We start from the raw sequence: 22,764 nt of genomic DNA, 5'->3' as shown, positions 1-22,764 counted from the left end.
AATCAATTACAAATCATAGCTGCTCACATGTTCTATGATTGTGGTGGGTTTCAAGGTCATTGGTTTTTGTATATGGTCACTAGAGGGCGTTATGTATTGAAATTATTAGATTGTTGAGCATTTGAAACCACTTCCCAAGTGAGCATGGTGTCCCTGGACCCCTAGTTTGGTTTTGTCGCCCGCGACATTTCATTATTTTGGTTTTGTCGCACGCAACAATTCAATATTTAGTTTTTGTTGTCCGCGACAATTCAATATTTTGGTTTTAACGCCCGCGACAATTCATTATTATGGTTTTATCGCCCGCGACAATTCATTATTTTGGTTTTATCGCCCGTGACAATTCATTATCTTTGTTTTGTCGCCCGTGACAATTCAATATTTTGGTTTTGTCACCTGCGACAATTCATAATTTTGGTTTTGTCGCCCGTGGTTTTGTCGGAACATTAAGTTTTTTGGTCGAACAGTGTGTTAAGGTCGTTTTGGAAATTTACTCGGTCTGGTATATTTTGGATTACTGTGTATGTCATTTGTCAGGACAATAAACAGAAGACAACTTAGGATACTACCTTGCGTGACTCCACTGATAGACCGTCTCATTCCAAGATGAGGCGTTCCGTTGATTTCGGTTACAAGTTTCCGTTCAGAGATAACTGCTGAGCCATTTGGGCGACCTATCATTGATACTGTTTCCTAATAGCCTGTTTAGTAATGGCTGATGTTGAGCCTTATCAAATGCTTTGTTGAAATCCACCATTGAACAGGATTCTAAGACAGTGCAGAAAACCCGTTATCGCTGCTTTGCAGCTATATTTATTATCATTATTATTATTTTTTTCCACACTTTTTTTATCAAAAGTACATAGGCTTATTTACATTACCGCTGTTGCCGATACAATCCGTCTGTTATCATTCAGCTCACTTCGATCTACAAATACTCCGTGCGTATTTTGAAGAATCATCGTTACAAAAGCACTGTCGGGCCGTAAACATCGAAAATTGAGCCCCATTCAAAGAGCCGACATGTTTTTCTAAGTCGTCTTTCCGAAATCTACCGCACCTTTCTTGTCACGTCGATTATCAATTCAAGCATAAATTAACAAATTTATTACCCAAAGATTGCACATTGCACATTGAAGATTGCACAAGATTGCACATTGTCGTGGTTTTTAAAAACTAATTTTAACAATAGCCCATTTTCCTCATCAAATCATATTACCGATATACAGGAAATTTACTACTTTAGATTTTAGAAGCACTGTCGAGCCGTAAACATGGACGAATCGACGTGTGTTACTACATCGTCATTCCGGGGATCAGCTGCGAGTTTCTCCTCATCATGAGAATCGAATCGTGTACAAATTAATTTATTACTACCAGTTACACAGGGACTTGTCACAATTGATAGTGAATGAATAAAACCAATATCAATGACCAGGTCCACTATCCCTGTATAATATAAAAAACAAGGGTGGTAACAAATTGTCAATCTGACAATGACTTCTCCACTTCAATCCACTGTAATTCCAAAAATTCTCAACCGATTCACATGAAATAAGCTTTCATACAACCTAGAAGACTTTCTGCTTCCAATGAGCCTTTAACCACCACTCTAGGACAATTATCTCACAACGAAATCACCGTTTTTTGACGAGAGATAGCTCAAATTGGAGGTGTACCGATTCTATGGTGGACAGCAAAATGGTCGTATTTTTCACTTCAAACGATGATTTCTATGTGAAATCTTAGAGATAACCCCAACAAACTATACATTTTTTAAAACTACGCGGTCATACCTGTACGCTTATCTCATTTATTTGTATAATCCACGCGATGGGTGAGCTCTCGTCAAAAAAAGGTGATTTCGTTGTGAGATAATTGTCGGAGAGTGGTGGTTGTAGGCTCGGTCGAAGCAGAAAGTCTTCTAGGTTGTATTAAAGCTTATTTCATGTGAATCGGTTGAGAATTTTTGGAATTACAGTCGATTGAAGTGGAGAATACATTGTCAGATTGAAAATTTGTTGCCACCCTTGTTATTTTATTATACAGTTGCAGGGATACTGGTACCCCCATCATTGGTCTCATCCATTATCAGTCGTGACAAGTCCCTGTGACCAGTTATTTGGTTGCGGGCTTCAAGCAGTTAGTATAACAATACCTATTTTTCTTTACCAAATTATCCGTGTATTTACTAAGATAATCATAAGTGTACAGGGGAGTCGTAGGCCTAAACGAAACACGCCGAAGAGATATAGCGGAGAAAAGCTGTTATGTCGACGAGGTATCAAAATAAAAGAATATATTACTTTATTCGGCCGCGGGCTTCAACCTCTATATCAATACCATCAATACTCGATATTTCCTACAGTACATACCGATCATTGTCAAATGCACAAGGTATTTACTAAATACAAGTATATAACACACTCCTTTCCGTATGCTGGACTCACATTTGACATTCGGAGCAAGCGTTCGCTGTGGGGGAAAGGAGATCGTTCGCCGCGTTATTTATTAGGCCTAACTCGATAAACACTTCAAGCGACACAGCGAACGATCTCCTTTCCCCCGCAGCGAACGTTTACTCCAAATGTCAAGTGTGAATCCAGTGTGTTATATACTTGTATTTAGTAAATACCTTGTGCATTTGACAATGATCGGTATGTACTGCAGGAAATATAGAGTATTGATGATATTGATATAAAGGCCGAATAAGGTAATATATTCTTTTATTTTGATACCTCGTCGACACAACAGCTTTTCTCTGCTTTATCTCTTCGGCGTGTTTAGTTTAGGCCTTCGACTCCCCAGTATACTAAAGATTTATCTTAGTAAAAATACGGTTAATTTGGAAAAGAAAAATAGGTATTGTTAAACTAACTGCTTGAAACCTGCAGCGAAATCACTGGTAGTAATAAATTCATTTGTACTCGATTTGATTCTCATGATGAGGAGAAACTCGCAGCTGATCGCCGGAACGACGATGTAGTGACACACATCGATTCGTCGATGTTTACGGTTCGACAGTGCTTTTCAAATCTACAGTAGTAAATTTCCTATGGGTAATATGATTTGATGAGGAAAATGGGCTATTGTTAAAAGTACTGTTTGAGGACCGCAGCTGAATGTGAAGTCTGCAGCAATAAATTAGTTCATTTATACTTGAATTGATAATCGAAGTCACACTCGGCCTGTGGGTTGATTTCGGGATGACGACTCGAAAAACATGTCGCCCCATTGAATGGGGTTAAATTTTCGATGTTTACGGCTCGACAGTGCTTTTGTAACGATAATTTGTGAAAAAACACACGGAGTATTTGTAGATCTTAGTGAGCTGAACGATATCATACCACCTGTATCGACAACAGCGGCAAGGTAACAAAGCCTTTGTTCCTTTAGTGGAAATAGTGTGACATAAAATAATAATTATAAATATAGCTGCAAAGCAGCGATAACGGGTTTTCTGCACAGTCTTAGAATCCTGTTCAACGGTGGATTTTGACAAAGCATTTGATAAGGCTCAACATCAGCCATAACTAAGCAGGCTTTTAGGAAACAGTATCAATGATAGGTCGCCCAAATGGCTCAGCAGTTATCTCTGAACGAAAACTTGTAGCCGAAATCAACGGAACGCCTCATCTTGGAATAAGTCGGTCAAACTAGTGGAGTCAAGCAAGGTAGTATCCTAAGTTATCTTCTGTTTAATGTCCTGACAAATGACATACACAGTAATCCAACATATACCAGACCGAGTAAATTTCCAAATCGACCTTAACACGCTGTTCGACCAAAAAACTTAATGTTCCAACAAGAAAATCTTGTTCGAATGAAAAAAATTCTGTTTGATCGAACAGTACGCTTTTTACTTGAACCAAAAATTTTCTTCATTCTGACAAAAAATGTGTTCGAATAAAAAGCTTTGTTATTGTTGAAATGAAAGATTTTTAGTCCCGGCAAAAAAATTTGTTTGAGCGAAAACAATTTTTTCGAACGAATGTTTGAATGAAAACAATTCTGTTTGATTGAACGAAATACTTAATACTTTCGGTTCAGAGAAAAAACTTTTTTCAATATACTTGTTCGAACGAAAAACCTTATGTTCTGACAAGAAAATTCTGTTCAAATTAAAACGATTCTGTTCGATGGAACGATTGTTCGAACGAAAAAACTTTTTTTTGGACAAAAAAAAGTTTGTTCAACTTTGTTCTAACGATTTTTTCAAATTGGTTCAATCGAATAGAATATTATTGGTTCGAACGAAATAAATTTTGTTCCGACGAAAGAATTTTCAAGCGAAAGGTCTTTTGAAGGAAAAAAAAGATATTTCTGGTGCTCCGCAGTAACTTAAAGCCGGACGTAGGTTGGTCTTGTGACACGATGCGATCCGCGCGTTGCATCGCAAGTTTCGGTGCAAGTCGGTTGCGATACGTTTGTGTGCAACTAGTTTCCGACAGTCGCAAGAGCGCGTCGGTTGGTTGTGACAGTCGTGTCGCGTCGCAGAAAGTGTAACACGTGCGATTCCTTGTGACTGGCGTTGCTGAAAGTCGCAACCCGTCGCAAGGGAGCGTAGGTCGATGAGTCGTTGCGACACAATCGTCGCTGGCGGTCGCAGTGATTGGCGTCACTGGCGGTCGCAGTGATTGGCGTCGCAGTGAGTCACAAGCTGTTGCAAGGCCGACCTACGCCCTGCTTATCGTGTCGCATCGCAAGTTGCGGTTCAAGTCGGTTGCGATACGATTGTGTGCGACTAGTTTCTGCCAGTCGCAAGAGCGCGTCCGTTGGTTGTGACAGTCGTGTCGCATCGCTGAAAGTAGAACACATGCGACTCTTGTGACTGGCGTTGCTCAAAATTAGGCCTTTTAATTTGTTGCGTTTATTAACGGACTCATTGGATTGAACTTCAAAACAAAATTTACGATATTTAGGAGGGTTGTTATTCAATAGGCCTACGACCAATCTGTCCGGATGTTAGGCCTACGCATATACATAGGCCTTCATAGGCTAGTAGCCTCTACTAGGTTAATGCTAAGTTCACTTAAGTAAAGGAGGAAACAGATTTATTAAAATGCATGTTAATTAGTGATTAACTGGTTCTGACTTGCAACGATCAATCACAATTATCAATTTTATTGCCAAAAATGATGATTTTTTTGAAAATTTCGTCTGAGCAGACAGCTTTATAAGCCAGACTTTTCATTTGAGTTTTTTTCATCATAAATAAAACTGGTATTTCATTAATTCCTAATGACTTAAGCCGGGCGTTGTTCGGCTTTGCGATAGCTTGTGATTCACTGCGACTGCCAGCGACGATTATGTCGCAACGACTCATGACCTACGCTCCCTTGCGACTGTCAGCAACGCCAGTCACAAGGAGTCGCACGTGTTCCACTTTCTGCGATGCTACAGGACTGTCACAACCGACCTTCGGGCTCTTGCGACTGGCAAAAAAATCGCACACAGTCGCTGACAATCGTATCGCAACTGACTTGCACCGAAACTTGCGATGCATCGCGAGGATCGCATCGTGTCACAAGGCCGACCTACGTTCGGCTTTAAGTTACTGCAGAGCCCCAGAAATATCATTTTTTTTTCGTTCAAAAGACCTTTCGCTTGAAAATTCTTTCGTTGGAACAAAATTTATCTCGTTCGAACCAATAATATTCTGTTCGATTGAACCAATTTGAAAAAATCGTTAGAACAGAGTTGAAAAAACTTTATTTTGTCCAAGCGAAAGGTTTTTCGTTCGAACAATTGTTCGATCGAACAGAATCATTTTAATTTGAACAGAATTTTCTTGTCAGAACATTAAGTTTTTCGTTCGAACAAGTATATTTTACAAAGTATTTTCTCTGAAACCAAAAGTATTAAGTATTTCGTTCAATTGAACAGAATTGTTTTCATTTAAACATTCATTAGAAAAAAATTGTTTTCGCTCAACCAAACTTTTTTGCCGGGACAAAAAGTTTTTCATTGCAACAATAACAAAAAGCGTATTGTTCGATCAAACAGAATTGTTTTCATTCGAACAAGATTTTCTTGTCGGAACGTTAAGTTTTTTGGTCAAACAGCGTGTTGAGGTCGTTTTGGAAATGTTCTCGGTCTCAGTATATTTTGGATTACTGTGTATGTTATTTGTCAGGACATTAAAGAGAAGACGACTTAGGATACTACCTTGCGTGACTCCACTAGTTAGACCGACTTATTCCAAGATGAGACGTTCCGTTGATTTCGGCTACAAGTTTTCGTTAAGAGATAACTGCTGGGCCATTTGAGCTACATATCATTGATACTGTTTCCTAATAGCCTGTTAAGTAATGGCTGATGTTGTGCCTGATCAAATGCTTTGTCGAAATCCACCATTGAACAGGATTCTAAGACTGTGCAGAAAGCCGTTATCGCTGCTTTGCAGCTATATTTTTTTCTTGATATTTTCCGTCCGTATTTTCGATCTAATTGTCTGTAAAAAGTCAGTCTTATCCCATCATTTGAATTCAATCGAATTGTTTTCACTATTTTTCATTTGCTCTGCTTATAATCTAGACTACCAATGTTTAATTTTGATGGTAATTAAACATGCACTCATGTAATTTAGGAAAGTCCATATTAAGAATTTTGTTTCTTTTTCTTAATGGCGGCTGTTTTTATCTTTTTAGTCAATACACACTGTCACGCTGATCATATAACTGGGACTGGACACATTAAATCCAAACGACCGAATGTTAAATCTATCATCAGCAAGTATAGTGGAGCAAAAGCTGATATTCTTTTCAATGACAATGATTTCATCGAGTTTGGCAGACATAAGATCCAATGTATTTCAACACCTGGTCATACTGATGGTAGGTAAATCTGAATTTCGTAATGGTGAGGTTCCAGCTTTCATATTCTATATAATGAACTGAGCTTTGTTTCAAACACAATTTTCACCCCTTGAAGTTAACTGTTATGAGGCTTTATTTATATGATTAATTAATATCAATCCCATATTTTGCTATTGCTATAGATTCATAACTTGTTAGGATAAAAGCAATAAATGATGATAGATGATTCGTATAATTTTGAAACTGGCCTTATTGATTATTTTCTAGCCCACGAAGGGCTAACATTACCCTTCTCCCCACGAAAAGGAGAGAAATGATCAAATAACTTTGGCCTCGTATATCGCTTTGGTACAAATAATTATTATAAAAAACCACAATCAATCACTTAGTTAAACCCCATGAAATGTTCTATGATTGTGGAGAGTTTCATGGTCGTTTCCTTCTACACATGTTGACCATGGGGCTTTATAGTTAAAGTCTATCCCAGTGGAAATGATTGCGGTGTATCCAAGAGTTGTTATCACTACACATCTGGATCCCTGCAGTTTCTACCACTCAACTCTATGTGTAACTGAGGTCAGGCGACTACTGAATTCATGAGTGCCTAATATCCCATCAACTGCATGGTCATTCATGAAGGGATAAAGCCGTACTCATGCGAGTCCATATTAAAACAAACCAATATTATATTTTTTGCTAAACATCCATTGTTGAATTTTTAGTGTCATTTTAAGAATAATCATGTGTCAAACATAGATTAGGTGGAAATATTTTTCAAATGACTTAGTGGATTTATTTATCGTCTGGAATGATCTCATGAGTCATGTGCCATCATTTGGCTTGAAAATATGTCTAAATATCATGTTTCAACTTGGAAATTAGTTCAGACACTTTGTAATGTAAATATTGACTTCGTTGTCCTTTGAAAATATTCACTCTTCAATGCAACAAGACTTCAAAACTGATTTTCATAGCTTAATTCTTCATTTTCTTGGGGTAAGTTTGGAAAAGTTTTGCTCTTTATTCACTCTTCACGAAGGTACAGAGCCGTAACTCTCAGCGACCTTGACACCAAACACGTGAACTATCTAGGTGCACGAATGTTGTTATGATGTCATAATACTAAAAAAAAACAACACCGCGCGGTCTCACAATACGCGCGTGGAAGGATCTAAAATCTATTCTGCGATGTATTTTCAATAATGTTTATAAAAGAAAACATTAAAAAACTGTAATTAACATATAAAACATAAAATTGATTTCTCCTTATTCCTCGCATATCTATTGGTACATTGTTTTGCTTAAATTGTGTATTTATATGTTAACTCTGTAACAATTCTTTTATGCAAATAAATCGTCATCATCATATTATTTCGGTGAAAATTGCACCAGAGCTAGAGCGCCTTTTCTAAAATATAATCTGCCCTAAAGAATTCCTCATGACCCATGATCCGACCCAGCACATAAATATCCCTAATCTTACCGTTCATTTATAGTGTCTGCACATCGCTGAAAGATTAGTTTTAAAGATTTGATTAGTGTCAATCATCAATTTCCGCTAGTCAAAATGGCGGCGTCATGATAAACAAGACAGAGAATTTTCTTCAACTGGATCTGGTATAGAATGTAGTTTTTAGCCTATTTGGACTTTAGTCCCTTTGGGCTATTGCGTTCACTTTTCGGCCGTCCGTTCGTCCGTCCGTCAGTAGACGGAATCCAGTTATTTTGGAAAGTTTTGAAGACGCTTGAAGGTAATGTCTTGATATTTGGTTAATACATGTATCTACCCTAGACAGATCTTCAGCCCTGTCAGATTCAAGGTGGCCGACTGGCAGCCATTATTTTTTGCTAAAAATTTATCAGCACTTTTTACACATTTTCGAAATTTTTGAGGGAAATTTTGAAGACACTTTTATCAATTACCTTGATCGTTTGTATATATTTCTATCCCCAAAAGCCCATCAGCATGAGAAAAATTGGGTCAATCGGTCTCAAGATGGCTGTCCTGTGACCTTTTTTGTCCCCAAAAATGTCAATTTTGGCCTGTATTCTGAGTCCTGTAGCTTCCTAATGGTTTGCCATTTTTCATTGCAATTTGTGTTGGGTATTCTTTGGAAAGGGATCTCTCATACCCGAGACAGATAGATTTGATCATGGTTACGAAACTCAACAGATATCTCTTGCAATTGAGGTTCTAACAATCTTAAGCGTTTCTCAGGTCACTCTGTGCTGGCAGCTCAACGAACAAGATTTGGCCCTCTAACATTCAAATTACCAGCAACAACTTCTTGAAAATGAACAAAGATCATTTTGATTCACATTGAAAAATTGCTGAAGAAAATGGATGTTAGCACCTTTTTACAGCCATAAACTGACGTTGGTGTCAACACTTAGTGGTTAGTGTTATTTGCAATGTAAAATCCATTGGGTGATTTTAAAGTAGGTATTAACACTGAGGGTTAATACTAACACTAACACTAACAACCGAGTTAACATCAGAAATAAACTGCCCACTCGGTGTTAGTGTTAACAACGAATGTTAGTGTGATCAACGCTGTTAGTGTTCCAGGTAGTGTTAATGTTACATTAACACTGACCTTAATATCAAGGCAGTGTTATCTTGGTGAAAATGTCAATGGGTTTTCAATTGCAACTAACACTAACCTCTAGGCATTAACACCAACGTCAGTTTATGGCTCTAACAAAGTGTTAGCAGCCATTTTCTTCTGAAATTTTTGCTAAGTGAAACAAAATGATCATTGTTCGATTTTAGAAGTTGTTGCTGGTATTTTAAATGTTAGAGGGCCAAATCTTGTTCGTCGAGCTGCCTTCAGCACAGCGACCAGAGAAACACTTAAGATTGTTAGAATTTCAATTGCAGCAGATATCTGTTGAATTTCATAACCACAGGGTTGCAAATGGATTACAAGGTGCCTCCTTTCTATCTTCACAAAGACGAATGGACTTTTTTTGTCATACCTTACTTCAGGAGGTTATTATAGGCAGCATGCCTACAGTTACGGTGTGGCCACTTGTACTGCTTTCACTTATATCCATGAAGTTGCAGACTTTATTTCAGACATTTCGCCGCAACACATTCGACTACCAGAGCCAGATGAGTTTCAGGACTTGTCATCTCCCCTTCGTCTGACGCAAGGGAATGAAGTCAATGTAATTTTGTACATTGATGTTGTGGTTGTTCGCGTACAACGCCCAAAAGGCACTGGAGATGCTTTTTATTGCGGGAGACCAGGGAAGTTGTGTGATTCCATAAACGTTCAATATATTGTTGATAAGAGGGGCAGGATACGTCATGTCATATCAGGCCTGCCGGGAGCTACCCATGACAAAACCGTCGCTGAATGGTCCGACGAATTTATGGCCTTCTTGGATACGCTGCCCGGAAATGCTGGTCACAGTACTGATGGATCACTGGCATTGTTTTTTTGTTATGGAAAAACATGCCTATATTGGTGAAATAAGATTTTTATTTACCTTCTGCCACTGATGATATTAATCCCTCCTTGATGATAAAATCAGGCTTATCTTGACACTAACAACGGTGTTAACATCAGTGTTAACACCAACACCAGTGTTAGTGATAACATAACACTGGTTGTTAAGGGGTAGATATTAACACTAACACTAACACCAACAACCAACACTAACACCAACACTGACTTTAAAATCACCCATTCGGTCCAGCAGGATGTGTTCCAGTTGTGCAACCACAACATCCTGGCCCCATGTCACTGAACTCTAGGCTCAAATCCTGGTCTGATATGACAATGCCTGAACTGAAACAGCTTCTGCTCACGGGCATCGTCAAGAAGCCCGAAATTTCTGATTACTGGACCACTGACGATCTTCTGCTGACACCTATTTTTACCAAGACAATACTAAAAAAGGAAATATAGCTGCACAGCAGCGATAACGGGTTTCTGCCTAATTGGTTCATATGTCGAACTGGGAAGCGTACGAAGATTTCATCGAAATAATTCTAGCCCATAACATATGACTATTGCCAAGAAGTGCAACCTGGGTCAACATTATGCTGGATATGTGGATATTAGGAGTTCATTTGTCAAAGCATCGAAGCAATACAGTCCAACTTGTTTGTGATCTCAGATGGAGCGGGGCAGGGCCGTCTTTATATTGCTGAATTATGCAAATTACACTTACACAGCGCAACGTCTTTCAGTGTGTAAACTCCATCGTACTCGGCATTATAGGACAGTGAGGAATTGAATTTTAGTCACCCGAGCACTTGGCTTCATTCGAGCAAAAGACCTTAAATGACTTCACAGAATTTGATTATGATTCTAGGACTTTCTAAATTTTTGAAGAATGCTTTCTCTGGTTTTGAGATCAATTAAAATTCACTCCTGAATACATTAGTAAAAAATTATTCAAATAGATTCTTATTTTATTGAAAGAAATTCTTCTGAACACAGATTTTGAAATGAATTATGTGTCGATTGATCCAGACGAAATAATTACAGCTAAATCAACTGACGATCAACAAGGTGGAGTTTTCATTTATCTTCGGATAATTTGTCTACCCCTGATGATACAAGCATTTTAGCGACATCTTTCACGACGGTACGAGTAAAGGCAAATGCGACCATGTCGAACGTTATGACGTAGTGGTTAAATTGATTGTTGCGCTAAAAATAGCTTCGCGGCTGAGCGCGCGTGTAGAATGAATACGGAACAGCACCCGGACTAATGTCATGTTTAAGGTATAAAGTATTTGGGATTCGAACCGAAACATATCTAAAATGAAAATTTACGTGTTTTAGCGTTTACCTATGTTCCAGTTTTCTCAACTTTCACCATATTAATTTCCCAGGGCCGCGCTGAAAACCAGGAAGTAATTTTGTCATTTTGCCGGTTTTGGGCCTCTGAAATCTCAAGGTTTTGTAAGAATTTAAGTTAGAATAGACAGTTCAGTCATCGAAATACCCAATAGTATTAAAACCCATCTAAAAACGAATCGAATGATACCTTGTATGTTTATATGGCATTGGAAATAAGTGAGATATTCCCAGTTTCTCATACTACTTCAAAACTAATTTTATGAGCTAGCGTTCTTACCTTATTTATTTTGATGACTTTTACTCGAATATAATTGGGTTTATTCGAAATCTGAAAACATACGTAATTAGATCTGTCAAGTTGATAAATAGAATGTGTACTCCCTATTACGAGTTGACTTACAATTTGCGTCATCAAGATAGGCCTTATCATAAACGGCGGACCAAAATTGAAAATTATTCTATTTGGACTAGTGCCACAGTCTATAAAAACACACTGAGTCTTATTGAATCCAGAAATGAAGGGCTTTTATTAATCATTTGGCATAAGGAAATATTGAATTGGTTGCGTATTATGCCTAAACTAGGATTTTCCACGAGAAAGGCGTAAGCGCAGGCATTACCTCAATTTTGGCTCTGACACAGAAATTTATCTGCAGGTCTTCGGGTGGTGGGGCCATTTTTATTGGGGATTTCCCTGAAAATTCTGACTAATTACTGTGCAGACGCAGTAGAAAATTGATTAATACAAACTTGAAAATGTGTGTCCGTCCTGTCCAACAGTGCCGCACCATTGTTGTGGAAACAGCTAAAGGGAAATAAATTTGATTGATCTGTTTCTGGTGGAAAACCAGCCTTTGGTTCATTTTCATGCGTCTCACATCTAATGTCGAATTCAATTTTGCTTGAAAGGACATCAGGTTGTCTGGCTCAGTTAGTATTTAGCGTACTAGGGACCTTTGTATATTGTATTGGAAGATTGCCAAAAGTCTTTGAATTGTTAATTTTATTTTGAAGATAACATATTTTTTGTTTTATCGGATTCGTCAGTTATTTGTCTGACATAGCAGATATTTTAAAGCCGATTTTCCCATTCAAATGTAAGTTGTATCAAGCAGAAATTTGTATTTTTTTCATATTTATTTGTTTATAACATAATATTGACATTAGTTTATTTCAGGTTGATGGCAAGTAGCGCGCATTTGGTTCTGATGGTACCCATGGAATTCAGCAGTTGGCCTTCCATATCATATCAATACATTTTACAAATTAATAACCGCAATTGCTCAAATAGCTTGTAGCATACAGACCTTCTTTGTCTCGTTGTTATAGGTTCGAAATAAAAGATTCATGTACTTTCAATTTGCTTCTTTTTCTGACTAAGATATTCATTACCACATCTACAGCTCATTGAACCCGGGTTTCAAAGTACGCAGGTTCATCTAAACCCAGCGTTTGCTGGGCTGCATCTACACTTAATTTAGCTCCAGTAACTGAATCCACATCTGTAGTTTTTATCATCTCCAATCCTATAAACCTGGCTTATCTAGTCACAAGTTGATCTCTTAATTTCCATTGTTTGGGTTCCTGTAACAGGCCGAACTCTCTGAAAAAGAAATATTGCCTTTGAAATAAAAAAATTGCATGTGGAAATTTATTTCAAGACTTCATAGTTATGTTAATAAATGACATGAATAGCCTACCTACTTACGACTTAAAGAGGCCTAGGCCTACTTTTCGGGTCCATGGAAAAAAAATTTACTAGTAGATAGGTGGTCTGTCAAAAATGTTGCCAAAAAATAAGATAAGTATCCTAAGTAGCAGTGAGTACACTACCTACACGTACACTCAACCCCAAGAAGATTGTTTGATGAGAACCTAGTCTATAAAGTATGGCGTGTCCATGTTTTGTAGACTACATAAAAGTGTGGATGGAGTAGACACTGGAAGATAATTAGACACTGTAGAATTGACTGCAGGACACTAACATTTGTTTCGTTTATTCTTCTCGTTAGGACCTTGGCTTCTTCGGGAATAGGTTCCGATTCGATGCAACAGAGTAGGACTACCACCATGACCGAGTACTGACAGCTGATATTTTATCGGTCATAGTGCGCTATTTTATCATGATCCATAGCCATATTCCAACCTTGGTGCCTTGAGTGCGCTACTGTTATTCTTTTAAACGGATTTGGGCCATTTGTGATGTGAAATACTATATTTTATACCACATCCAGTCAGTTAAAGAAAATTATCCGTCTTGTTTATCACGACGGCCGCCATTTTGACTAGCGGTAATTGATGATTGACACCAATCAAATTTTTAAAACTAATCTTCCAGCGATGTTTCTTTCAATTAATTTTATGTTTTGTATGTTAATTACAGTCTTTAAATGGATTCTTTTATAAACATTATTTAAAATACATCGGAGAATAGATTTAAGATCCTTCCACGCGTGTATCGCGAGATTCGCGGAGTTGTTTATTTAGAGTATTATGACATCATCACAACATTCGTGCACCTAGATAGTTCGCGTGTTTGGTGTCAAGGTCGCTGAAAGTTGTGGCTCTGTACCTTCATGCTTTTGAAACCTCAACGCTTTATCTGCGCGCGTCAATTAGTGAGCCACAGTCGATTTTCATGCCATCTGACCTCTTTCCACCTGTAATTAAGCAATCTAATGTAAGAATTACTCAGTTATGTAAAATAATAGAGCAGCAGTGAAAGAAAGTATAATAAATATTTAAATTGTGCGTTTGTTGTGAAACATCTATTACTACTGTCTCGCAGAGCATAGACACCGACCGTTAAGCCATGTGGAATTGGTATTTTAAGGGCTATTCAGTTTACTCCAAAACAAGTCGCTGATAAACTTTTAAAAGCTTCATTTCAAGAGTATATCGAAGGACTCATGATGCTCGTGAATTATCATCCCATAATAACAATGAATCCAATTCTGCATGTACACTAGCACGACTGATTACTGATCCAAATATTTTAAACATGACATTAGAAAAAAACAATTACACAAAAAATCTAGTACTTACAGCATCTGAGACGCTTAATTTGATACGTACACTTGCACACCGTGGTTTAAATATATTCCCACCAGCTGCAAAAATCGGCAAAGGAATTGAAGACCGTAGTGACCAGTTCATTCCACGATTAATAGCTGGAAAGAAAGTAATTGAAATAAATAGTCGTATACATAAGTGTAAACAAGTCCCTTACTAACTACTAAGGCTTTCCAATGGCTCTACACACTACATTAAGGGCCTAAATCTATTCTAGGCGTATCTCCCAAAAAGGTAGGCATTAGGCAAGTAGGTAGCCAACAATGATCATTGCTTTGCCGAGTACTCATTTGCTATCATATGCATCATAGCACCACCCAGTGGAAAGGTAACCTTAACTGCAGTTAGACCAAGAAATCATGTCTTCCCTGGTTAGTGGATTCTCACCTTAAATTGCATAAAGTCTGAATTCGCGATTAACGGTTGAGTTTGACGCTCGAGGTCGTCCGGTAATTTGTTGGCTTTTCGGGATGTACTTTTATCAATGGATGACAATGCTTTGCGTTATTCTTGTCATTGTTTAGACCCGGTAATTACACGGGATTAATTCATAATAGATTACTATACGCAAATTCGAAATGGTCGGGCGCTGAGTTATATTTCTGACAGAATTTAAAATTACGTTTATAAGCTGTTGGTAGTCGAATCTGAGAGGAGTTACATTTTATGAAAAAATTTTGGCTGGAAAGTGGACCATTTATAATAATAATAATAATCAACAGAATTACAAGAGGGTTTCTGCGAAAGCAGCAGAAACCCTAATAAAAAAAGAACACTACAACTCGCATAAACATATATCCATAGATGAAGGTATGTTGAAATGGAAAGGGTGATTGGTTTTCAGGGTATATTAACCAATGAAGCCCACTAAATATGGGATCAAAAGCTACATCCTTGCCGACTCCTAGTCATCATACTGTTGGAATATAATCACCTATGATGGGTGGGCACGAACACATGAAGAGATTGTCTTCAGTCTGGTAATCAGATTAGTCAGTAATTTCTATTCATTGTACAATGATTACGATTACAATTCTGTTGTCTTGAACGTGGCACTGTTCAGAGCTAATACCTATGTAGTTGGAACACTGAGAAAAAACAGGGGTGAACCACCAGAAATTTGTGATTGTGGTACATGTGGGCATGTCCTTCAAAGAGCTCAAATCCTTTCTCGAGACACTGGAACATGTGTAGTTATATCTTGGCAGGACAAAAAGTGTGTGAAGGTAATCAGTACAAAGCATGCGATTCAATGAATCATGTCCAAATTAGGCAGAGGGGTGGGGGTCACGAGAGGCTAGAAAAGCCTGACCTGGTGATTGATTACAATGCTCATATGAATGGGGTGGACCGCTTGGGCCAAATGCTGGCTTACTATCCGACTGTTAGAAAGACAATCAAATGGACCAAAAAGTTTTTCTTGTATTTGCTTGGGCTTTCTCTTCACAATGCTCATGTGATTTACAATGATAAGCATCAGAATGAGAAGATCCCGTTGCTTGAAGTCAATAATTTCGCAATTTGGCCTAAGAAGCTCCATCCAGCTCAGGTATCAGATTCCGATGATCAAAATGTTGAATTCCAGGACTTCAGGGCTCCTAGATTTGATCCAGTCAACAGATTAGTTGGTGGATTTGCCACCCACCCATTAGGGATGCTTCCTGCAAGCAACACAAAGAATAGAGAACAGAGGGCCTGCAGGGTTTGCAAGAAACGTGGATATCGCAAAGATAGAACATATTTTTGCAAACCTGCAAAATGCCCCTCTGCAGTGGTGATTGTTACTGACTGTATCATTCTAAAAAGAAATACTTCTAATCTGAATTGTAACAAGTAAGAACGAATGAACAAAATAAAACCATTTTGATGAAAATACACCTTCTAGTTTATATGTTATGAATTTTTGAAAAACGTGGAAATCCTGGCAAAGAAATAAGTCTGGCAGGCAAAGAGTTAAAGGGCAATTGCTGTCAAAATTGTACTTTCTGCGATTTCTTAACGAGAAGAAATTTAAGTATATTTAAATAACTAATAAATACGTTATGACACTCGGCGCTAATGATCTAATATCATTCAATATTTTACCGCGAATCTGTCTGAATTCATGTTCAAATAAAATTGATCTGTTGGAAAGTTTGACACTATTTATAAAATCAGACTTGTAAATTTTTATATATGTCAATAGGCCCTATAGATTGTAATATGAATATAATGCACAGAATAACTGTCAATTTTGCGCATCACTTTTTCCTTGATAAAATTCGATTCGACCTTTGAACGGACGTTACTTCGCTCGACAACTTCTGTGATTTCTGTTCAGATTTTTACGATGGTTTTTCGCTTGACGACTCATGTAATTTCGGTGACAATTTTGTGACAATTTTTCACTCAATGACTCCTGTGATTTCCGTTTGGTTTTTGCATTGTGTTCTATTGTATACACTTTTCGTCCGTCTGTCCGAATGTCTGTCCGCAGTGGTTTCCATGCCCTAGCACCTAAACCCTTTGACAGATTTTCTTCAGATTTCCATTTTGGGTAATTTGATTGTGGGTCCTGTAGGTCTTAGCTCAAGGTCACATGAAGCCATTTTGTAAATTTGATTTCCGGGCTCTTAAGATAATTTACTGAAATTCTATGGATGGGTTATCCTAGTGTGATCGAGTCAATACATATAAGACAGTTCTCAGGGGTTATTTCGCTCTGTTTCTACTTTTTATGAGTTTGCCCCAGTAAACTCGTAGCATCTGATGTAGTTAGTCACGTGTATGATTTAGTGGAAGGAAGCCAATGGTTTTCTAACAATAGCTACATCCCCCTCTAGGCGTAATTTTGTTTATTTTGTTATCTCTGAAACTTTCTACGTCATCATGTCGTGTCATTTCTTAGGGAGCAGACTTGTGGGACTGTGTTCCCCTCCCAAATTTTTACTTTTCCTACGTTTTATGGAGGAAACCGATTGTTGTAGTAGCTCATTGGTGGTGCATTTGCAAATTATATCTGTATTGAAATTTTGCGGCACAGAATTATTGTCTACGAAGGATCGAATAAAAGTGAAATTTTGTGATATTGGATTATAAGAACGTTTTCTTAGTCAGTTGGGTATCCAGCGATCCGAACCGACCACTCTGGTCCCAGTCACACTAGGAACCGTGGGTAACTAATTAGATTTCAGGTGCTGTTGGTCCAAGGTCAACGTCGCAGGAAGCCATTTTGTGAATTTCATTTCCGGGCTAACTCATAAACGGTTTAAAGGCCGAGTTAAATGGAGGTCCAAAAACTTACCGGTTGGTACTTGAGATTTGTAGTGCAGGCCGCATCCCACTGGCAACTCGCAAGGGGTAGTTTGTTAATAATGTTTACTGGAACACATCTGGCTCACACTAGTATCACCACAGGGTTCATAGCGGGCCTTGAAATCCTTGAATAGCCTTGAATTGTCTAAAAATTCAAGGCCTTGAAAAGCCTTGAATTTAGCACTTTGGTCATGAAAATTGATTTTATTGCGAAAATTGCGAAATGCGAAAATTGCGAAAATGTTGCAAATCTGTAGATTTATGACTGTTTTTTGTAACGATGGAAATTTTGGTAACAGCATGACGATGTCTACTGCATGGTTTATAAATCGTATTGATTTCTTTTTATCCTTAGAGGCCTATGTTGCCCAGTAGGTGTCTATTTGAGTCATTGGGGAAAACCCACTACTTTGTGTATTCATGATGAATCGTCATTCAGTTGTGTGTTATTACTGCATGTATAGTGCTTTTCATGGAGATGGTGTCAATTGACTTGGATGCCCTCTGAAATCCCGCCAAAAACATTTGATTGGTGTTTACATCAGATTTGATTTAAAAAAAGATTTTTTCTTGATATTTCCATCTTAATTATTTGCAAAAAGTAAGTTTTCTCCCATTATTTGAATTCAACCCAATACAGTTTTCACACTTATTTTTTTCCGTTATATTTCCAAGAAAATCTGTACTTCAACCAATTAAAGGCCATTAGTGTAGGCATTCGGCTCAAAATTATCAAATTTCTTAAAGTTGCTGTAGTTGGCTGTGTCAGTGAATATCAGTGAATTCGGGTCAGCAGTGGCACAATGAACCCTGTTAAAGCTGTTTTGATTGTTTTTGAATGGATGAAGCGAAGAAATATTGCCGTAAAAATTTTTTTCATGGGGTAAAAAGCCTTGAATGTGCATCTCAAATGGCCTTAAATGGCCATGAATTTTGGTTGGTCCTGAGGCTACAAACCCTGAAGTATCACAGTGACATAAAAAAACTTCTTTTGTCTCTGTTTGATATCATTTTGGTCATAGTAATCTTTGTTTTTTTTATAAGAATTCCTCCAGTAATGATGGATTTGAAAATAAAATCTGTATTTTCAATTTGTTCAATTTTGTTTGATTTTGATGAAATGACTCCTCCGAGCTTGTCATTCAAAGATTTGAAAATTTGAAGAATGCACTTAGTAAATTGCTAATTTATGCATGAAGGAGGGTCTAACCTAAATTTTAAGCCATAGATATGGCTATATTGCATGTTTACACATATCCCTGACAAAAAGGAGGGTCCAAATCGGTTAACTGACAGTGATATTAGGGAAATACCAGTTTCAACCGCCAGAGCTCTTGACTGCTCCATGGGTTCCGAGATACTGCCATGTCTGACAGATGATGGGCCCTTTATACTTGAAGTCGACCTTTAAGATAACTTAATGAAATTCTATGGATGAATTATCTTAGACATCATGAGTAACTGATTAGATGTCAGGTCCTGTTGGTCAAAGGTCAAGGTTATTAGAAGCTGTAAGGCCTATGTATTTTTCATTTCCGGGCTCATAGACGGTTAAAGATAATTTGGTGACATTTTTTTGGATGGGTCATCCTAGAGACTGTAACTAATTACATTTCGCTACCTGTTGGTCAAAGGTCAAGGTCACCAGGAGCTGTTTTTGTATTTTTAATTTCCGGGCTCTTAAATTCATAAACAGTATAAGATAACTGTGAAATATTCGAGATGGGTTACCCTAGAGACTGTGAGTGACTGATTAGATTTCTAGTCCTGTAGGTCAAGATCAAGGTTATCGAAAGGTCATCGAAAGCCGTTTTGTATCATTCATTTCCTGCCTTCATAAATAGGTTGACATACCGTGGGGATGTATTTTACATTCAGGCATTTCACTTGATGGGGGGCATCATGCAATGCAAAAAGATTTTTGAGGAAAAGTCGTTTATATAAGGAGAGTCGAATTTCTGTAACGCCTGAATGAAAAGGTACTGATATGAAGCGGTTCAAACTATAAACTAGAAATAATAGTGTCAAACTGAATGGCGTCACCGACATCTTCCCCCGCCGGAAAGCGCAGTCGTAGTGTCTTTTTATAAAGTCTGCACATGTTATTTGTAGTTAAACAGGTGAAGTCCCAGATGTAAACTTAAACACTTTCGAATGCAAATTATTAACTAAGTCTAATTCGAATCATGATCACTATCGGTCGCCATTTGAGCAATTTTGGCTCGAGCTTGGTGTGCTGCTTCACGATGGGGTCTTTTTTTACTTTTGATTCATTTTGTTTCATAATCATATCTACACTTAGTTCAAGTGGATATAATTTAGACACTCAGGTTTTCGTCGCGGGCAGTAAAAGCCGTAAAAAGCAGTAAAAATTGAAAAATAAAAATACAGCCATAAAAATCAGAAATTTTCAACTTAAAGCAGTAAAAATGTATCAGGGGCAGTTTTTTCTGAAAAGGCAACATTTTCCCGGAGTGTTGTTTTGATAATAGTGAAAACAACACAATTTACATGTTTGAATAAAATCAGCAACGATATTTTAGCGATCCGACCGGTGAAGCGTTTCTTCTATCGTTGTCACACTTGTTCAGTGACCTGTAATGTGGCGCCGCCTACTGTCTTAAGTTTTTATTTTACTGTCGGCTTTTCGGATCTGGGTTTTCGTTTTCACTGTGTCTTCGTTGAAATTGCAAGTGGCGGTGGTTTGCGAATTTCTTATGATATGGGGAAATGGTCATTCAAAGATAGCTGGCTTTATAACCCAGACTACAGAACTTGGATCGAGCGGGTGCCAAACAACATATACAAGTTTCAATGTAAAATCTGCATGAAGAATTTGGACATTACGGCGAATGGAGCAGGCGCATTGAAAATCCACATGACTACGAAACAACATTGATCAGTCTAGTTTTGCCTTAGTCGATAAATCCCTAAACATACCCATACCGTATGTGATACAGTATCGCTTAACCCTTCTTAAGGGCATATCTATCAGTATCAGCTGGTGCTGCCATCTGCATAAAATCCAAGATGGCAAGAGCCAGGAAAAATAATTTGGCTGGATGAAACGGTTCAGCAGCTCGTATATGATGCTGACAGTGATGCTGGTGACTTGGAATTTGGTAGTGAACAAATTGAGAGTGACAACGAATATGACAGCACCAGTTCAGATGATGAAACTTAGTCAGAAAATAGGTTTATAGTGCCGGTAATGATTTTGATGATGAAAATGAAATCAGTGACAATCTTTTTAGACCCTGTTGATATGGTTGTCATGGCAACGGACACCAATAACAATAATGAAGAACCAGAAACTGTCCATCTTCAAGGTCACATATATCCAAATTATTTGTCTTATTTGTAAGCCCAAAGGTTATAAATACCCTGGTATACAATGTATCAGTGTCAAATACATAGGTAACAATTTTCTGAGGCCTAAAATTATACCCCAATGAAACCCCTTACATCCGGCCTTCCGACATATCGGTGGAAAAGTGGGTAGATCAGTGGAAAATAAATCTTTTAGTTGTGCTATTGCTTTGAAATTTTTACTACATAAAGTAAGGATATATGGCATACAATTTCAGTTGGAATTGAATAGATCAGTGCATTTTGCTGGGAGACAGAGCATTTTAAATGCTCATTGCTGGTGAGGATGTAATTATTTCACACATCCGCCATAGGTATTGTTTCATGTTAATACCTGGTGATTGTTTTGATTGACATTGTAGCGTAAGCGAACATTCACTTACACAAGGCCTCCACCTGTTCGTGCAGAGTGCTACACGACACACACACAAGCTCTTACAGTATACTACTCAAGATGATGCTGTAACGCGTGCGCGTTTGACATGAAAATAGGCTGAATAATCGTAGCAGAAGATGAGCGCTGTGTTTTCTGTTTGATAGAATTTGTAATAAATTGTAATTTCTTATGACCTGAAAATATTAAGCAGCAAACTAAAAGTATAGGTCGAGGTCTGAATATTGTAGTCGTAAATGCCAGGATTTAAAACGATCTAATAACCGATTTCTTCTGTACCGGTATTTTAACTTCCGCGGCCAACATTGGAAGAGGTTTCCATGACCTGATATTCAGCCATCCTCTGATATGTGACATCATATGAATTTTAGGCCATCCCATATTAATGGTCTGTTTGCCGTAACCCGACCGACCCAACTTCAAAGGTTCCGAGTGAAAACTTTTTTTCTGGGATTCATTGAAATAGATTTTATTTTTGATAAAAACGGCCGACCGACCCACTGCCTACGTATGAGCTACGTATTATATATGTTTGAATTCAAGTGTGCATCGTGTGAAAACATGCCTTGTCAATGTGGCCTAATTTAAGTTTTCCTGGAAACTGGCAGTGTTCCAATAAGCTGCCATTCATTCTCATAGTGACTATATCAAAGCTGGTAATGTAAAACCGCGCACATATTCAATGTACTGTTTCATTTTTAACACAAGAGATGACGCTCTGGACGAAGTTATAATTTTAGAATAATTCTCGAAATCTACGCTATTAGACAAATTTCCCGTGCACAACGTAGATTATTTTGGGATGGCCTTAGGCCTATTTGAATATTTTCATATTGTGAAACATATTTTTTTCGAAAATATAAAATAATTTCCCTGCCACGCCTACCTGTACCCTACAAACTTTTGGACGTGGACCGTAACCAAATGTATATCTTTGGTCTTATTTGACTACAAAATTATTCTTTAAGAAAGATAAAATACAATATAAACTTGTGGA

The 22,764-nt window shown here is 37.8% G+C and overlaps 1 protein-coding gene and 1 pseudogene across 1 annotated transcript in view; both read left to right on the top strand.

Annotated features, from left to right (window-relative positions):
* The window catches only part of LOC141907867 (persulfide dioxygenase ETHE1, mitochondrial-like), a 78,379-nt gene that overhangs the window by 33,858 nt on the left and 21,757 nt on the right, over positions 1–22,764 (top strand). Inside the window, exon 3 of the mRNA XM_074797616.1 lies at positions 6,651–6,836. Coding sequence (XP_074653717.1) covers positions 6,651–6,836 — 186 coding nt within the window. The remainder of the gene's footprint in view (positions 1–6,650; positions 6,837–22,764) is intronic.
* Positions 9,613–10,295, top strand: LOC141907092 (uncharacterized; annotated as a pseudogene).

The sequence above is a fragment of the Tubulanus polymorphus genome, chromosome 6, assembly GCF_964204645.1.
Source record: "Tubulanus polymorphus chromosome 6, tnTubPoly1.2, whole genome shotgun sequence".
Lineage (NCBI taxonomy): Eukaryota > Metazoa > Nemertea > Palaeonemertea > Tubulaniformes > Tubulanidae > Tubulanus > Tubulanus polymorphus.
This window is presented reverse-complemented; position numbering and strand designations above follow the sequence as displayed.